The following is an 18,907-nucleotide window of genomic DNA, read 5'->3' as shown; positions in this document are numbered from 1 at the left end:
CCAGTGGTTGTAGCAGTTGTAATATAAGTATTAGTGGCTCTTTCACATTTTTCCAACTTAGATCTCCGTGGGTTTTTTTTTTTTCGGCCTTTTATGTCTTCCCGTTATAGTTTTTTATTTTTTATTTTATTTTTTACTGGGTCTTTTTTCTGTCTTTCCTTTAGTACCTAGAAAAATTACGGCTTTGAGTCTATTAATTAAAAGAGAACCTCCAGCCGTCGTCGTCGTCGTTCTATCCTCGCTCCACTGTGGCCCTTGATGCCGCGCCGGTTGGGTATCGGGGGCATTTTTTATTCCCAACATCCGGCAGCGGTTTACTGTACTGGTGTATGTACTGGGTACTGGGCGTTGGGAGCTGGGTCTGCTCGGGTTGGTTTAATATTTCACATCCCTGCTACACTCTTCCGAGTATGCTACTCACTGGTTCGCCGTCGAGGAAGAGTATAGTCCCGAGGAAATGGAACAGGGTTAGATATATAGTTGTGTATTATATATGATATCCGTAATATTTATGTGAATATGTGTAGAGATAGAGGTAAGGTATATTATATATAATGGGCTGAGCACGTTGGTACGTACATCAACCCCGCGATATGCCCGAGACGGGTGATATGTGTTGCGCGGACACAAGACAACTAAAGCGACCAGGAAGACATGTGGCCACGTCATCTGATGAAGGGGTTGAATTCTATATACACGCCTTACATTACATATCGATATTCATTTTCGTTTCGATTATTCAAGATATACCGCGGTATATATTTATTATTATACCACTGAGACCGGTCTAGTGCCGCCACGTCAGCACGCACGTCGTAGAAATGCATGAGGAAAAAATAATGGAGCTAAAATATCGTCTAAAAATATATATCTGTAATAGGTATGTTGTGTATTATGTGGATTATGTGTAGTTTAGTGCACAGCCTAGGGAGCAAGGTGAAAAAGAAATGAACTCACGAAACAATAAACTTTCTCAGAATTCTTGCTCTTTTTTTATGGAATCCAAGTTTAAAAATACTTTTTTACCCCAACTTGTTATACACACATATATTATTTAATTTTAATTTCCAACTATTTTTTTTTTTTTTTCGATGAATTTTTTATTCAAAAAATAAGATACTGAGATAAATAAATTATAAATAATTGGGCAAGTTTGTTATTGAGTTCTGGGATCGGTTTCACAATTATTTCGAGAATGGGGACTAAAATAGTCACGCGATGAATAGTATAAAATAAAAATAAAAAAAATAGGGGTTTTCAAATTTAAGCGCCGCAAAAATAGTCGATTAAGAGGAATAAATTGCAACGTAGGTAGATTATCCTGGACGCTGGCGCGAAAACTCGATTACCACAGCCGCGGTACACTCGCTCTTGCGTAAGCCATTTAACTCGTGCTCTGTGGTTTCCAAGAGTATTGGATGTGCACACTGACACTAAATCTACCCCTCCGGCATCTCCATTTGCGATTTATGAACAGGCTCAACACACAAAACGGTTACCCACCGCACTACTGAACCCACCAGCGCCGTCCGCTGTCACAGCCACCATCCAGCTTTAAGAATAATAAATTATTATCACATCATTATTAATTAACTCCCCTCTCGATTCTGTTTTAATTTCATTCAATCATTTTCCCCAACCCTTCCCTTCCATTCCGTTTCTTCTATTTCTATTTACTACTATTGTTATTATTACTTTTATTTCTTCATACGCCCGCTACACTCTCTCATTTATCAGCGAGTATTTAAACAACCGTGTTTGCCGTCCGGCTTGTTTGAACTGGATCCGCGAGTAGGTTTGTCGCTATTGGTTTGTCCCTATTGTATATACATATATAAAACACAATATAGGTATATAGGCGTCTGTATAGATGCTGCGTAGGACAAAGACCCATTGTTCTACTTTACTGTGGGGTGCAACGCGATATCACCAAAGCACCCAACGCGGCTTTCCAATGAGCCCGCTACACTATTACAAACAAATACTTTCAAGCTCATATATATGGGTATATATGAATACATCATGTGTTACTTTGTAGTTGTATGTAGCAGCATTCAATTTGTCCGTTACGGGGGCGTTTATCGTACGCGGTATTTTTCGTCACCTGATTGAATGTCGATGAACAGCAACCGTGATAGTGAGAATTGGATTGGTTGTTATATATGTGTATATATAGATATATAATAGATGGTAGGTGACAAAACTCGTCCACTAGACTGAACAAAATGCTGGTGGACGTAGTGTCGCGCAAAACGGTATTGAATGTCAGCTGGACCTGACACCGACAGCAGCCTCTTGGCGCCATCGACATTCTCCTCCTCTTCCTCTTCCTCATCCTCATCCTCTTCCACTTCCTCTTGCTCTCCGTCTGGTTTTACGTCTACGTTTACGTCTACCTCAATCTCAACAGTCCAATTCCCGATATCTCATTCCCGTCTTTACACCCATTACATCCGTAAACCCAATCCACACTTGGCTCAATCCACTCAAGCTCAACTCTTTTAACTCCAGGATATGTCATTCATTGTAATTGCTGGTGTACATACAGAAGAGGGCTTGCGTCGATATTCGGATCGGTAATTTAGCCATTTGTCTTTCACCTTCACACACTTAAATGTCCACTTGACTAAGACGTGTGTCGAGACCCGACATAAAGAAGCTGAAGATGAACCAGCGGATGAGGATGAGAGATAAAAAGAGTGGAGGGCAAAGCGCCAGAGGATGAGGACGGAGCTTAAACATCCTTCTAATTGCGAGCTGGTGGTGACTTTGGGTTTTATAAGCACGTGGAGTCAACACACCGTGATGCAGACTCACTCTCATACTCACTGACGCTCCGTCTCCGGCTCACTCTCGCCCTCTTTATTTCTTTCTATCACAAACGTATACGTACACACAACCCAGTTCATCCACACGTGTTACATATTTATCATGCGCTTCACGGCTATGGCATTCCTTTGAAGAAACTCACATGAAATTTGTTTAAATTTATCACATTTGCCTCAGCCCGAGACATTTTCAACTGTCACGGAAAAATTAGCAAGATAATAAATTATTTTGACGTGACAAAAAATTGAAAAATTGACGTTGGCTTCAAAAATCATAAAAACAAAAAAAAACTCTGTTTAATTTTTTGTCAGCCTGTGGATACGTGGCCTTTTTTACGCTTTGTTTTTTTTTTCTTTGGTTTTTTAATACATCGATTCCGCTGTATCTCATTACATTACCAATGGAACGTTGAACCAAATAGTTTACCTTGGAATATAACGTTACGGATCATGGATGTCTTGGGGACATTACCATGAGACGTCCAGTTGAGAATAAATTAGAATGCGCATGTATAATGTATATCTATACTATGTATATATACAATGCATATATACAAGTATATGTAATAGAAATGTATATAAGATATATATATATAGCTTATATAGTTTATATATTTGGAGAGTTTCCAAGATCCCAATCGAAGTTTGAATTATCACAACTGGTCGCTACGTGAGCGGAATTACAGAGAGATATCTCCTGGGTTTAAAGTATGTATTATATGAAGATGTTTTGGAAGTTGTCTGATGACACGGGCTCGTTCGTTCAACTACTTATGGTAATTCCCGATACCACTTGCTATTCACCCACTCATCTATTCTACTCTCAACTCAACTCTCTGCTCTACAACTCAACCTAACACTCCACTCGGTATCTTCTCGACGGTCAGTAACACAGCGAACTTTTGTCTCTCCCCGCAAAATCTATAACTAACCGGAAATTTATTAAACTACTTTTACAACAGCTGCAGATAAATTTTAATTAAATATTAGGGGTGTGTGAATCGGGTGCTAATCGAATTATTACAAAATTTTATAACTGTTCGTAAATTTTATAATCATCCAAAAGTTTTTGAATTATTTGTAACTTTTTAAATCGTGAAAATTATGATTAGCTTTCAAATATTTATTTTTAAAGTTACTGAAAATTATTTTTTCGTAGTTTCGTGTCTGAATTTTATTTATCTCCGGAAAAAATTTGATTATTAGTTATTAGAAAAATTTACGAATAATGCCAAGTTCGAATCGAATAGTTCGATTCGATGTATATCGTTATTAAATATTCATTATTTGTACACAATTTAAAAATTTAAATTTTAAATGAAAAATTTTTAATTTTTCTAATCATTAATTAGGTAACATAACTATGTGTTATATATATTTATATATTATTATTACTAATTACTTATAAATATATTTATAAATTCAATCTATGGGGATTTTCTTATAAATGCGTAATATTAAAATTAGTTTAATTAAATTAATCAATTAAGTAATGGGATCAAGATCAAATAAACGTCATATAAGATGCAAATTTTCATTCCGCGCAGAGTTTGATTGATGTAACGAATCGGGCGATACTTCAAACAATGATGGATCTGTGTAGATTGGCTCACTGGGATCGAAATCGGTCCGTCGATTAACAGTTAATCCAACTGCGCCCTCCATCGCTGTCGACGTCAGCTGGTGATTAAAAATTTGACTTAACGACCTGCGTAAATAATTTATCATGTTTTTATTTAATCGTCTAATCAAAATAAATAGAGACAGTTTATATTACAAATACAACTTACGTTGATTGGAATGGCTTGTGGAGTCCAGATCGCATAAATGAAAAATTATTTGATCGTGAGCTCGATGCGTCTTCTCCACGCAATACTTTGTCGACACTTTTGTTCTTGCGCATTATCGAGTATCCGTATTTTCTAATAAACAAATAAATAAGGATATCATTTTTTAAATGGGTTAATTAATTATTTTAAAAATAATTACCTGTATATTAATAGTGAAAGAACGACAACAGAAGATAATAAAACAGCCAGTCCTACAATCGCTGTTACTAATCCGTAATATTCATTCGGAGTTATACAAATTGTTTCTATTGGCGCTATTCGTTTCTGTACAATATTACTGTTATCATTATAATCATCCATGTCGTAACGGGAATCCAAGACCTTGTGATGGAAAGAAAAATTAATATTTTTATCTCTCGCAATCTCATAAAATGTAATAAAGTCCAATAGTCGTAACTTTAAGCACTCACTTCAATCATTTCTCGTACATGTTCCTCTTCATGTTCCTCCGGGTCTTGATCCTGGTCTTGGTCTTGCTCTTGTTTGCTGTCTCCGTCTCTATCTCCGTTACCGTCTTCTATTAACTTGGTGTCATTCTTTAACGTCAAAACTTTCTCATGCTCATCCAATAATACATCATCGGTAGTATCGTTCAAAGATCTACGTCTGCGTTTACCAAAGGAAGGTTCACTCCTGCCAGCGCTTCCGGAACAGTAAGCCGGCTGACATCCGTCGCGACAGGATCTCACGGTTGCCTCAAAGACCAGGAAATTTGATTCCGGGATTTTAAATGCATTGAAACGTGCCTCGAGACTGTCACCCTCGCGCAGCCGATCCAGTCCTGGGAACACGTAGTTGTCTACTGGACAGCTAAAGTTTTAAAATCAATTACCGGTCAATCATAAGCGTGCATTCTGTTATTAATAGCTTTTGATAAAAATTAAATACCCATATCTGTCAATCAGCTGGACGCTGCGTCCTGAGTAGGGGTCTCGCGCGATGACATTCGTGGCGAATATGTCCGTCACATAGTTGTAGCTAAAAAAATATTTACGGTCAGATGGTTATCGAGTTTAACGTACTCGAGTCTGATTTATTGATCGGGGAATTAAATATTTATTGTGTTCTTGTGCATTCATATAATAAATAATAAATAATAATAATAATGTTTACCCGTCCTGAGCCTCAAGTCGGAAAGTAAGAGGATCACCGACGGCAATTGTCGTCGTCGGGCGACCCTGATAAAGAATCAACAGTCTAACGCGTGAACTGAGGGTGTTTTCAGCTGGCAAGTACTCAATAGGTATCGGCGAACCCGATCTGCTAATAAAATAATAATAATAATAATAACAATAAAGAATAAAAATAAGTTAAGCCATTGATATTTCGACAGCAGTCGTTGTACATGAATAGTAATACTCGAAATATTTAACGTGAGATTAACTCGTACCCAGCTCCGATGTATCCCGAGGTGACAACTGCCTCGCCGGGACCCCGAAATAGACATGTTAGATTAAACCGCTTGTCCCTGCCCGTCTGTACGTAGTCGGAAAATTGTACCACTACTATATTCGTCATCGTGTCTCCATACTAGTAAATAAAATTATTAATTAGTAAGACAAATTAATAAATAAATAAATATTACGAGAGAGCGAATAATCTGTAGATTATTTTTAAAAAAAGTTAGTCATTTATTACGAGTTAAAAAATTAACAGCCGAAAATTTACGAGTAAGTGAATTTTCAAATGTGAATTTAAATAAATTTTAAATTATTCCGCTGACAGAAATTTTGCAGTTACGGCGCCCGCAGTAAATTTGAATTATGTATTAATTAATTACAGATTTTTTAAAATATATTCGCACAATCGTAATAAATAAATGAAAAGTAAATCAATAAGCGAAATATTTTACTCGCTGAGTTCCGCATTCAGGGTAACCCTGAGGTCCACTTATACGCAATACATTAACAGTACCGCCATTACCACGGAAAAAACAACGGTCGTAATAACCGTAGGTATAAATGCGTCCAATAAAACCATCGGGAGTTCTTAATGTGAATTCCATGCCGTCTTCGCTGCATACTTGGCTGACTGTAAAGTTAATAAATAAATTGTTGAAATTATTTAAATATTAATATTTAACTGGTAGTTAAGTTAAAAATAATACTTAAAAATTTAATTTAAATGTTTAAAATAAAAATATGGAGGTGAATTACCATCTAGACATTCGCCATCGGCACCCTGTCTCGCGCTGTTTCGCTCATAGAAATCGTAATCAGAGGAAGTGTCGTAGTAAATCGGATTATTCATGGCCATGTCCCGAGAATCTCTGTCACTCAGCTCGCAATTATCTCTCTCGGCGCCGTAGGGCGCGGCATATGGCCTGTAATTAAATGACCTACAGACAAAGTCTCTGGCATCGGCACACTCACGCTCGCATTCGGTCAATGTAGAAGCGGTGGTGTATCTGCGGACAAAGGGCTTGCGGACACGAGTACGCTGGCTGACTTGACGAAAGTTCTCTTGCTCATCGCAGCGTGAAAGCAACGGTGGTCGCCCGATAATAGGTCCGCCGCCAGTGCCAATTGGCCGTACACTGTTATATGGATCGCTATCAGAACCGACGCCGCCCATGAAGCCATCGGGTGCGGGTTCTGGGTATCCGATCGGTCGTACGGGTGCTGGAACTCCTGGGGGATAATATCCCGGCCTATCTATATAACCTTTTGTACCTCTTACATCATCATCGTAGCCATTTGGAAAGGATCCAGGATATCTAATAACAGATCAAATTAACTTAGCTTTATTTTAATTGCCATAAAATTTAATTAATGGTCAATCTTACCTGTCACGGTTAGGAAAAATCTCTTTGTCTGGATATCTATCACTGGGATATCTTGGTGGTATTCTGTTGGAACCGGGAGTTGGATACCGCGTTAAAGGATCATCCGGAATCGGATAGCGAACGCCAGTTGCCGGATAAGGCTCGTCTTTCACTGGATATCTGTCTGCATTGCTTACGGGATATCTATTTCCTGGTCCGCTAGGATACCGATGTCCTGCGGACGGAGGTGGCGGAGGTGGAGGATACCGATGATAGCCTGGTGTACTTATTAGTGGATAATTATCGCCATTTACTGGATATCGGTCACCCGATGGATATCGGTCACTGGGTACTGGGTAGCGATCACCTGACACGGGATACCTGTCACCTGATAGAGGATACCGGTCACCTACTGGGTAACGATCACTGGGATAACGATCGCCCGTAGGGTAACGATCATTCAAAGGGTAACGATCGCTCGTGGGGTAACGATCACCCGTAGGGTAGCGATCTCCTGAAGGATAACGATCACCAGGAATAGGGTAACGATCGTGCGGGTACCGGTCTGAAGGATAACGATCAGCTGGGTATCGATCCGGTCGCTCGGGGTAACGATCCGGATATTTTTCTGGATAACGATCGTCTGGGTATTGATTTGGGTATTTGCTATTTGGGTATCGGTCTCCTGGGAGCGGATAGTAATCTGGATAACGCTCGGCATGGGAACCACCCGGATAGCCTTTGTCGTAGTCGTCTGGATGACCTGGTAATTTTAAATAGCTATTTAATTATTATTGTATTTTTATCTCAAAGTAGTTGTTAATTAAATGAAATAGTGTGTTACCGGGTCGCCCGAGGAACGGTTTTCCGAAATTAGTGTCCTGCCCTACGGGATCTGGTCGGTAGCTCGGATTATCTTTGTCCCCATCTAAATATTGATCTGCGGTAAAATAAAATTACGAGTTTATTTTATTTAAAATATAAATTAAAACTCATTTATGCTGAGTTTTAAGTGAATATTAAATTTTTACAGAGTATTGAATAATAAATAAATTATAAGTTTTATTTTTATAAATTTATCCGGCAAGTTTTAAAGTAAATTATAAAGTATGCGCTTTCGAGCGTGGATAAAAAATTTAATCTTAAATTGAACAAAAAATATAAAAATTTTTTTAAAGTAAAAATAGAAAAAATGATTAATGTGTCAAGTGGAAAAAAGTTTTCATTCAACTCAATGCAGGATCGTTGAGAGTGGAGATTGAAAAAGTATTTTTATCGTGACGGGTGTAGTTGTGGTAGTAAAAGTGAGTAGCGACTGGCCTCAGTGGGAGTTTATATTTTTCTATGTTACCTCTGAAGATTGGAAAAGTGTTTTTATCGGAATAGCTGTCGGGAAAATTTTTTCACAGTTGATTAGAAATTTCTGAAGGGGTTCGGAGCAGAGGCAAAGGCCAGAGCTTGAGAAATAAATGAGAGTAAATAAATTACGCATGAGGTTCTCGTAGTAGTCGTAGTCGGCGTCGTAAATGATACGGTGACCGTCACGCTGATTGAATCTGCTGAGACGGCAGGTGTGATAGTGCTCGGAGTAGACGGCGCTGCGGCACTGAAAGCTCGTCTGTCTGAGGCACTCATCCAAACACTCGCTGAGACTCCTTCCGGTTATCTCCGAGTGAAATTCACCACTCAGACGTGAGTTCCTGTAACGCTGGAACGCCGTGTCTGGACGTCTGCCGTCCGGATAGAGGTGACCTGACACGCTGTTGTCCGGATACTCCGAGCCGCGTGCTGTGGAAGAAGCTACTTTTTGTAAGCTGGCATTTGTTGGACATTTATCTGACAGTTTAAGTAAATGTCAGCTAGAACAATAGCTCCACATTTTATTACATGGATTTATTATAATTATTGATAATAATAATAACAATAATAAATTCAATTTATTTATTGATTTTTTTTTTATTTACTACACTGTAAAAAATTAGCAGAGTGAACATGGAGTCAATCCTCTTGGAGTGAAATTTACTCCGAAGAGCTACGAGTTTAATTTAAAATTAAAACTCCAAATTGGAGTGAATGCAAAATTTTTGACAGTGTACTGAGTTTAAAATTTTTATTATTAAATTTAATTTATTAAAAAATAAAATAAAAAAACTTACGATTATCAAGACACACAAGATCATAAAAATGATAAGATGGACTACTACTCGTTCCAATATCATCTTTTTGCGACACTGAATCTTCCTCAGAAATAACGCATTGCCGTGTTTGTTCATCAAACTCAACACTGCGGCAAAAATATTTTTCAGCGCGCAAACACAAAGCTTGACACTCGTCCAACGTTAAGTTTGTATAGATGTCAACTTCAAATGGCCCTCGAAGTCTTCTGTTTTCTTCTTTAACAAACACCGTCAGCCCATCACATCTTCTCTCCGCTATCCCAAACAAAACCAAAATATTAAAACCAGTTTTACTAATTCACTCCCATTACTTACCATTCAAACAAGTATTTTCTAAATAATCAGTATTAGGATCGTCTTCCAGAAGTTCTGGGTGCGTTCTCCTGGTGAATCGACTCAGTAAACAACTTCTGCTCGCAGAATCAAATGTTGCCGACCGGCAAACAAACCGATACTCATTCAAACAACTAAAAAAAAAGTTAAATCATAAATTCATAAATACATAGACAGAAAATAATTAAAAACAAACAATTACTTCTCTTCACAAACGGTTCTATTGGCAGCACTGACTTCTTTGACATCAGTCATCGGCAATTTCAACTTTTTCCTTGGATGCCGCTCAAAAATATACCGTCTGTTTGGACAATCTCTCTCGATTCTATTAGCTAATTGTATTAAAAAAAAAATAAAATTACAAATTGACAATGTACGTTAGTTAGTGCTATTAGTTACAAATGTAATAGACTATTGATTATTGGTTTAATATACGGGCAATGCGAACACGGACATTAATCGATTTACTCACACGTGAGACAGACTTCAGTAAAGTGTACGCTATTGGGTACGAGCATTAAATTGCCAATTCCCTCGGGTTGAGCCTGTTCTCTGGTCAAATAGCACGTGCTCTCTTCATACTCGGGCGTACCGCTGAATGAGGCGATTCTACTTCCAGGCTGAAAATCAAAGCTTGCACAGGCACGCGGTAAATTATTCCCTGCAGTCCTGTCACGTAAACACAAGTCCTGACATTTTTCCAAAACACGGAATGGCGGTGCTGAATCTCTCACCTAATTTATTTTTTAATTCAAAAAATAAATGATACTGAAGTTAGATGTCGTCTAATAATTTTTGGATTTTTTTTTAAACAATAAATTATGAAAAAAAAAATATTTGAAAAATTTGCACTTGTACTTTTTTAAATTTTCTACATGTGCATATTTTTATTTTTTATTTTTTTGCAATTTATTTGTTGAAAAAAAAATCCAAAACTTAAACTTCTTTTGAGCTCTTAAATTTTTTTTCAAAAGTAGATTTCAGAGATGGGTTGAAATTGATATGAATATTAAAATTAATGTAAATTTTCGAAAAAATAATAATCTCACCACTTCATCATCAAACCCTTGTAGCTGTTGATCCGGTAATCTTTCATAAACTATTCTCCCAGCGCCGCCGTTACACGTAGTTTGGGCTGAGAAATAATACGAAAGGGTAAAAAAAATTTGATGATTTATGGCGGCAAGTGATTGTCCGAGAATAAGAATAATAAAGTTATATATTCATGAGTTGGAGCAACAAAAAGTTTATGGACAATGATCACGACCTTCGCAGTCGCTAAGTCTCATTACGGGTGTTGTTTTTATTCGGAATTCAGTGTCTGTTTTATTTCTTTGTCATGGTAATTTTTTTTGTTTTTATTTATTTATCACTAATTAATTAATATATTCATTTACACTTTAAAAAATCGGGAATAATTTCAGAGTAATTACGGATTTCATTTAAATCCAGATTCACTCCGTCACTAGGAGTTTTTTGAAAAAATCACTCTGCATACAAAGTAAATAAGTTTGTCTTTTCAGCGGAGTAATTTTTAAAGATCTAGATTATATTTCAATCCACATTGACTCCGATTCAGAGTTTCAATTCAAATAAACTCTCTTTCGAAGTCAATTTCACTCTGAACCAGTTTCAATGTTAAAATAAACTCTTCTTCGGAGTAAATTTCACTTCGAGAGAATTAAATGAATAAACAATCTGCTCCGCATTTACTCCGGATTTAACCCACATTCACTTCGCGAATTTTTGAAAGAATATAATTATTTAAATTACTTACCATTAGCGAGCATCTTGAGAATTGTCAGAACCGTAATAGCTTGAACCATACTGACCATGTTAAAGTTCCTTTTCATTTTGAGTTGAAGATACGGTTAAATACTGTCAAGTGGTCATACCACTTGGTTGCAGATACTTAAAAAATAAAAAAAAAATTTTATTATTTTTAGAAAAAAATTTTTTTTAAGTAAAACAAAATTGACTACCATGGATTTGATCATTTTTGAATAAAATTTAATCATGAAAATAATATTTGAATATTTTATAATAAATTAATATTAATAATGAAATTAATAAACTGAATTGTATTTAAATTCCATAGAGATATATTATAAATGTATATTAAAATTAAATTCACAGAGTTATGAACAATACGAAGGTTTCGACAAAACTAATTTTAAATGGGGAATTGAGAAAACCCGTGGAAGAATCATCAGTTGTACTGGTTAGGTATTTGAGGTGGGGTACAAACTATTGTTATGCACAGGAATTCCATGCAATCAATTTACTGTCAGAAATTCCATAATATTAAAAAAAATGAAATTTTTTTTTTTTATTATTATTTCTAATAAAAAGATAAAAAAAACTTTACGATTTCCTATTTATACAGACAATGCAAAAATGTATGAAACGGATGTTTACTTCGAGCTGACGATTTTTATCATCATGTTCCGGTAACTATTTCAAATTAATTATTAGTCACACTAAATACTTCAAAAAAAAAAAAAAAAAAAAAAAACAAGTATCAGTTATAAAATTTCTAATAATTCCGTCCTTGAAAAAACAAAAACCTCTAATTATAATGTCATTATTGAGCAATCCCTGAAAACAAGAACCGTCAATAGAATTTTATAAATATAAAATGGTCAGATGATAACCATCACCGATAGGATCTACAAGCTTTTTTACCAGACTTTTAAAAGAACAAGTAGTAGAAGTAGAAGTAGAAGCAGAAGCAGAAGATTGCGTCGAAATAAAACCCAAAAACAATTACATAAAATTTACTATTGAGTAATTCAAAAACTCGTCTAGCAGAGAATAGAGGATAATCTATAGTTTAATGGATAGTTAATAATGCGAAGCCTGGAAGTTGGAACTACGCTCTGTTGCCTCCATACGGGCGTGTGCAATGTGAATTCGGTCCTTCTCTCTTTACAAGTTAAATTCGATTCCACTCGACACACGGCAATGTCCAATACACACTACACGGTATAGCAATGCAATGCATGTCTGTTTATAGGTATTACACATACATATATGTATATATTGTAGTTATATCAGTAGGAGAAATGATGACGACAAATACATTGGTCAGTATGGTGGTTCGTGTGTGGAAATGTTCAGGGTGAGTGCTCATTTGGAATCCCACGTAGCCCTTGTTCCGACACCGTTTGTAAACTCCGTTGTACAACAATGTACGTCCGGCAATGGCCAAATCTTTTTTTGTCTCTCTCTAACTCTAGCTCTATGTCTACCTCTACCTCTGTCTATTTTATTTGTACCTCAATCATTTGATGGTTATTCAGTGATCAAATGTGGTCACACGCTTGTTACTACACCCCTATTATTTTCTCTGTCAATCATAACTGCTTGGTTTAATTGTTTAATTACAACTTCGTTTGTCTAGTAATTTTATTGTTTTACATTTTCAATTAATGCTGCAAATTAATCAAATATATAATTAATTAATTGATGAGTATTGAGTTTCAGATTCTATTTCCGAATGATTAAATTCATTGCAATAACTTGGGGGTTGAAAAATAAAATTATTGATTTACGTAACTGAGGTAACTGAGCTATAAAGAGAGTTAAGAGCTTTCTTATTTCCATTATCGAAGCCAGGTAAAGTAAAGCAGCTTGAGTATTATAGTTTATGAGTGTATTGGATAAAATGTATTTCTTTTTATGGCCGTGACGTTCATCGACTGGGGTATTATTTATTGAGATTGAGAATAAGAACGGGCTGAGACTGAGACTCAGATCTAGATTTTTTTTATTTTATCGGATGCAAACAAAAAAAATCTTTTTAATGGCAAGTCTAGATTTAAATTTATAATTATCCTTTAATTGCTTGACTTGTGAATTTAAATTGATGGAAATACAATTGAGTTTTTAAAAACGAGACTACAATAGGTGATAATCTATTGATTCGCAACAAGTGGAGTTACTCGATTGTATGAAAAAAAATAAAAGTAAAGTGAAGTAAAAAAAGAAAAAATGGTTAAATAAATATAAAGAAACAATTTCTGCAATTGACAGGCTATCTTCCATCGGAACTGGGAAATTCCCATTGGAGTTGTCCTCAATCGGATATGCCAGACTCAATCATGCGTAGACGTGAGAAAAAAATCGTTTTACTCCATTCAATCTCTCTTACTTCCCTACTGTACTTTCAAGCTCTTAATTATCCATTAAATTCTTCAAATATTTTCACCCTCACAATTCAATCAGACAAGACTATTAATTATTAATTATCGATAATTAATTAATCAATAATAATAGTAAACTTACCTCTTACTTTAAAATCAGCGATACGTTTTATTTCCATGCATTCGCGACACCAGTAAAAAAAAAACCAATTTAATTAGTGATTACAGTAATAATTACAAGTTAAAAAAATTATTAAAGGGTAAAATAATAAAAAAAAAAGTCGCGTGTTGACAGACAAGAGTGCGACTGAACACTCGTAACACCTGTAATCAAACTGACGGTGAAAAATGGTGTGAACGTAATGATAGTTGAGTAGAGAGAATCAAAACCAGGATACATAAGTATGAAGTGGTATTTTAGAGGTTCGTTGGGGGCAGAAATAATCCCATGGTCGGTGGTCTGGAGTATGACATGTAGGTGTACATGTAAATGGTGATGGTGATGGTAATGGGAGTACCCTCTGACGCGAGAAGTTGGTTTATGTGTGTAACACTCGATAGGTTCGCTGACAGATAGATAGGATGGTGTGTACTCTGGGCATAGGACATGACATAGGAATCCAATTGAAAAGTGGCAGTAGGATTTGTAGCAGCGGACACCTAGCCGGCGAGTGGGGCTAACGTGAGATGGATTTCTGGCCTTGTGGACAAAACGGAAGCACGTTCATTGTTTTCGGTTTCCGCACGACATCCGGGAAAAAGCGCACGAACACGCTCATCGGTCGATGCCTCGGTCGATCACTAACGGGGATAACGATAGCTCCCCACGGACTCGCTAAGCAAATAAACCTCGATTCTATATACATATATAGATATATATGTAGAGTGTAATGGGGTAATAGACATCTCTGTAGGTGTATGCAGGAGGTTCTGTTGTGTAGATGAGATTCGGATCGAGCTAAATGTAATGCTGTGTGTATTGAACGAGACATGAGTAGTGTAATGGCGGAATCATGGATTAGAGATTCTGAACGGACGTGACGGTCAATCTCGGATATATTGTCAATGTTTGTTATTGATGAAAACCTAGTTTCTGAATCGCTTCACAATATATTTTGGATTTATTGCTTTTATTGCATGAGTAGGCGACGGACAGGGGGAGAGGCAGGGGGAGAAGAGAGTAGAGTAAAATGGTTGAATTTTTTAAAAATCCGAGGGTTAAACGAATTTAAACTTTCCTAATTCTGTTATTTCTACTTCCCAAGGGTTTAATTTAAATCCGAAAAGCTTAATCCCCATACGGATTCGACTTACTTGGCATTTTATATAATGTGTTGAATTTAAATGAGACTAATTCCTGAATTAATATTAAATTATCAAAAAGCTCGAAATAAAAAAATATTTTAAATTGGAAATTTTTCAGTCCTTCATATTTTTTTAAAAAATTATTTTCGGACTAACTTTCATTTTCATAAAAATAAAAATAAAAAAAAATTTCAAATGACCGATAATTTTTTTTTTTAATTTTTTATCATTCATATTTTCCAAAAATTTATCTGACGTTTAAATAAAAAAATTAATTTTTTAACCAGCCCACTTTTCCCCGTTTTATATCGTCGATCATCTGACTGATAAACGTACCCCATTTATCAAAACCGAATAATTTTAATTAAACACAACCCACTTATAAATTAAACAGCCCATGAAAATACTCAATGTAATTTCAAAATAAAAAAAAATAAAAAATTTTGTACACATTAAAAAATTGAAAGACGAAATATTAATGACTAAATATAAAGAATAGATAAACTATATGGTTGAAGGAGTAAACATAATAATTTAGATTGAATGGAAAAATAATAATGAAATGGTGTTTGAAAAAAAATAGAGCGTAAAAAAGTTAAAAAAAAAAATAAAAATTTATAGTACATAAGTGATTATATTTATTAAATCAGAAATAACGATGAAAAATGTTTCCAGCTGTGAAAGCCATTAGATTATAATGCTTTGATGTGTGAGTGTGTGGATGTGGATGTACCAAGTTGCGTGTTCCCTTCCTATCCATTCCCTTGACATGATGCACTGATTTGGAACAAATGTATACCCTATGACTACCAAGTACAGCGGCGCTTGGGATTCGCCGAAGCAATCAACCGAAACACTGGCACACCACTTGGAATACATGGATATGTAATAGTGATGATATATTTATCGCTATCTGACGAAGAGTCATTTATTGATTTTGTTTGTATCTCTAAGTAGAAACAAACTCACATTGAGATATAGACACTCATTAATCTTCTGTTCAACCAGCAATTGGTAGACATCCTAGACTAGGACACTGCGATTCCTGTGTTAATCATACACAGGAAGTGACTCAAAGTATTTTTGGAAGACATACGATTGTTGTTCAATAATCCGGGGGATCACATGAGAGCTTTGAGACCCAAGTGACTCGACAATTGAATTAAATTATACCCTAGTATTTTGTAACGCTCTTCTGAAACCCCAGATCTGTGTGGTCAATTCTGACGTATATATTATCATATATCTATCATGTTGGTTTAGGATCAGGCTTCTATTTTCAGAACTCTGTAAATATTTTTAGGCTAAATCTATTGTTTTATTTATACGCTCGTTATTTTAATTTTTTAATTTATATGAAAAAAAAAATATTTTAATGGGTTTATGTTTTGAAAAATTTCAATTTTAGTAGTTGGATCTCGTTATAAGATTATCATTCTGTCTTTTTTATAAACCAGGTATCGCGATCGTTTGAGAGAGAAATTAATAGTCTTATAACGAGGTCCTATTGTGTATTTTTTTTCTAAAATTTGTTTTTATGTTTGAAAATCGGGAGTGAAAAAATCGTTCCGCTTACGGAGTAAAGGAAGTTTTTTTTTTTCAGAAGAGTAATTTCGGAGTGATGTAAATTTTTTTTTACTCCGAGGGGAGCATCAAAAAAAAATTACCCGCTCTGTATTTAAACCACGTTCACGCGAATTTTTTCTCAAAAAAATAAATCATTAATTTTTCTACGAAACTAAATTTGAAAAAAAAATTTTGAAAATTTAAATAAAATAATTTCTTACTTATACAACAAGCGATAAAGAAATTTTCTTCGGTTTAAGTAAAAAAAACACAACCAGGTGGCAGCAGCTACTAGGCCATCATCGAAAAATTTTTTCCATGCAATAAAAATTTAACAAAATAAAGTTGAATTTTATCGTAAATGTAATTAGCAATAATCAGATAAATAAATTAAATGTCTTATTGAATTAACAGATCTATAATAACAATGCAAGGTCATACTTGTACAAAACTAATTAACAAATAGAACCATAGTAAATTATTGGATATGAATAGGGAAAATATGGCGGCATGAAGAATATGATTAGCATTGAATCGATGATTTGAAAATTTATATAAATTACGTAATGCCAAGAAATAGATAAGGGGGAATTATATGTCATTGGGGCAATCTATTTAGGATCAGACACTTATTACCCGCCATTTTGCGATTGCACAACGCAAAAGCTTTACTCATTACATATATATATATATATATATATATATATATATATATATATATATATATATTACACATATTACCACGAGCTGCTCTGCAAGAACTCGCGGATGCCATCTTGTATGTCGGTGTCGGTGTCGGTCTTTTTTGCTCCTCTACTTGACATAAACTCTCTCTCAGGCTGAGATAAACTGGCAAAGAGCGTGCGCGAACCCACGCGTTTTCCTATTGTGTTGTACGAGGGCTTCGCGATCAACCGTACAAGGTCACGTGTCGCGAGTTTAATTACATAAATTAGCTCTCTTACTCCCTACTTAACTCATACATTTTTTTCTCAATATTTTTTACAAACAATCTGCCCATAAATTTTCTTCGCTCATATTTATTAATTCTATATTTATTTATTTACTTAGTTATTTTGAAATATTATATAAACAAAATATATCTTGTCGCGAACTGAGTAGCTCTTTGAGATCATGAGTAAAGAAGCGGCTAAAAGACCGTAATCTAAACAAATTAGATGAATTAATGTCTACATGTATGCAAATAAATATCATCTTAAATATAACGTTATGTCTTTTTAACGGCAATCGAGTTGTTCTCAGGTTTGATGTGTGTGCGAAGATCATATCATCACCGGGATCGTGGGTTGCAGTCATCGCGCTCGTTAGTCGCGGTCTTGTTGCACCAGCGTATTAAGAATGCAGCGCATGTGCCTGGCACCTATTTTAATCAGATTTACGCAGTACATTTATACTCTATGATGCACCGGGTATTTATTTTAGAGATTGGTGTACATCCAAAAATTTAACGTTACTTATATTAATTTATTCAAATCTTGCTTCATACTAAATTTAAATAAACTAACCAAATTATTATATTTTATTTATTTTGCAAGAGGAATTATGAGTTATTTTAAATTTTAATTTAAAAAAAAAAAACTAAAAAAATGCACATGTAGAAAATTTAAAAAACTACAGGTGCAATTTTTCAAAAAAAATTTTTTCTCAATTTATCGTTCTCAAAAAAAATTCCAAAATTATCAGACGTCGGCTAACTTGAGTGTCATATAGTTTTTAGTAAATTTCATAGAAATCTAACTATTGCATTTGTCCTCAATGGAATTTTCAAAAAATTTTGCTATCTCTCAACTCAGCTCGACAAGCTGAGTCAGAAAATACATTTGGTTCAAAAGTTTATATATGTATTTATATATATATATATAATCCACGATTCTACACCGATCTCAATGAAACTTAGTATACTTATTCTATGGACGAT

General features: G+C 35.1%; 1 protein-coding gene across 1 annotated transcript; it reads right to left on the bottom strand.

Annotated features, from left to right (window-relative positions):
• Nucleotides 1–4,269: 4,269 nt before the first annotated feature.
• LOC103578683 (uncharacterized) lies at nucleotides 4,270–14,375 on the bottom strand. Its single transcript, XM_053741105.1, has 19 exons — nucleotides 14,240–14,375; nucleotides 11,730–11,863; nucleotides 11,002–11,087; nucleotides 10,425–10,686; nucleotides 10,155–10,284; nucleotides 9,935–10,086; nucleotides 9,599–9,874; nucleotides 8,931–9,230; nucleotides 8,287–8,382; nucleotides 7,464–8,205; nucleotides 6,835–7,394; nucleotides 6,531–6,709; nucleotides 6,069–6,208; nucleotides 5,792–5,941; nucleotides 5,567–5,656; nucleotides 5,089–5,488; nucleotides 4,818–4,999; nucleotides 4,619–4,750; nucleotides 4,270–4,536 (listed from the first exon to the last, which is right to left on the bottom strand). The coding sequence occupies exons 2-19, from the start codon at nucleotides 11,803–11,805 to the stop codon at nucleotides 4,344–4,346; spliced, it is 4,146 nt and encodes a 1,381-aa protein (XP_053597080.1). The 5' UTR covers nucleotides 11,806–11,863; nucleotides 14,240–14,375; the 3' UTR covers nucleotides 4,270–4,343.
• Nucleotides 14,376–18,907: the final 4,532 nt, after the last annotated feature.

This window comes from Microplitis demolitor, chromosome 8 (genome assembly GCF_026212275.2).
Source record: "Microplitis demolitor isolate Queensland-Clemson2020A chromosome 8, iyMicDemo2.1a, whole genome shotgun sequence".
Classification (NCBI taxonomy): Eukaryota; Metazoa; Arthropoda; class Insecta; order Hymenoptera; family Braconidae; genus Microplitis; species Microplitis demolitor.
The sequence above is the reverse complement of the archived record's forward strand: the minus strand, read 5'-3'. Positions and strand labels throughout refer to the sequence as shown.

What these genes read in the sequence shown, in the direction of transcription:
- LOC103578683 (XM_053741105.1), bottom strand. Translation starts at nt 11,805, where the DNA reads ATGAAAAGGAACTTTAACATGGTCAGTATGGTTCAAGCTATTACGGTT. An exon ending in AGAAAATACTTGTTTGAATG is followed by an intron (nt 9,875 to 9,934) that starts GTAAGTAATGGG and finishes TGTTTGGGATAG; the next exon opens with CGGAGAGAAGATGTGATGGG. An exon ending in CGATGGCGAATGTCTAGATG is followed by an intron (nt 6,710 to 6,834) that starts GTAATTCACCTC and finishes TTAACTTTACAG; the next exon opens with TCAGCCAAGTATGCAGCGAA.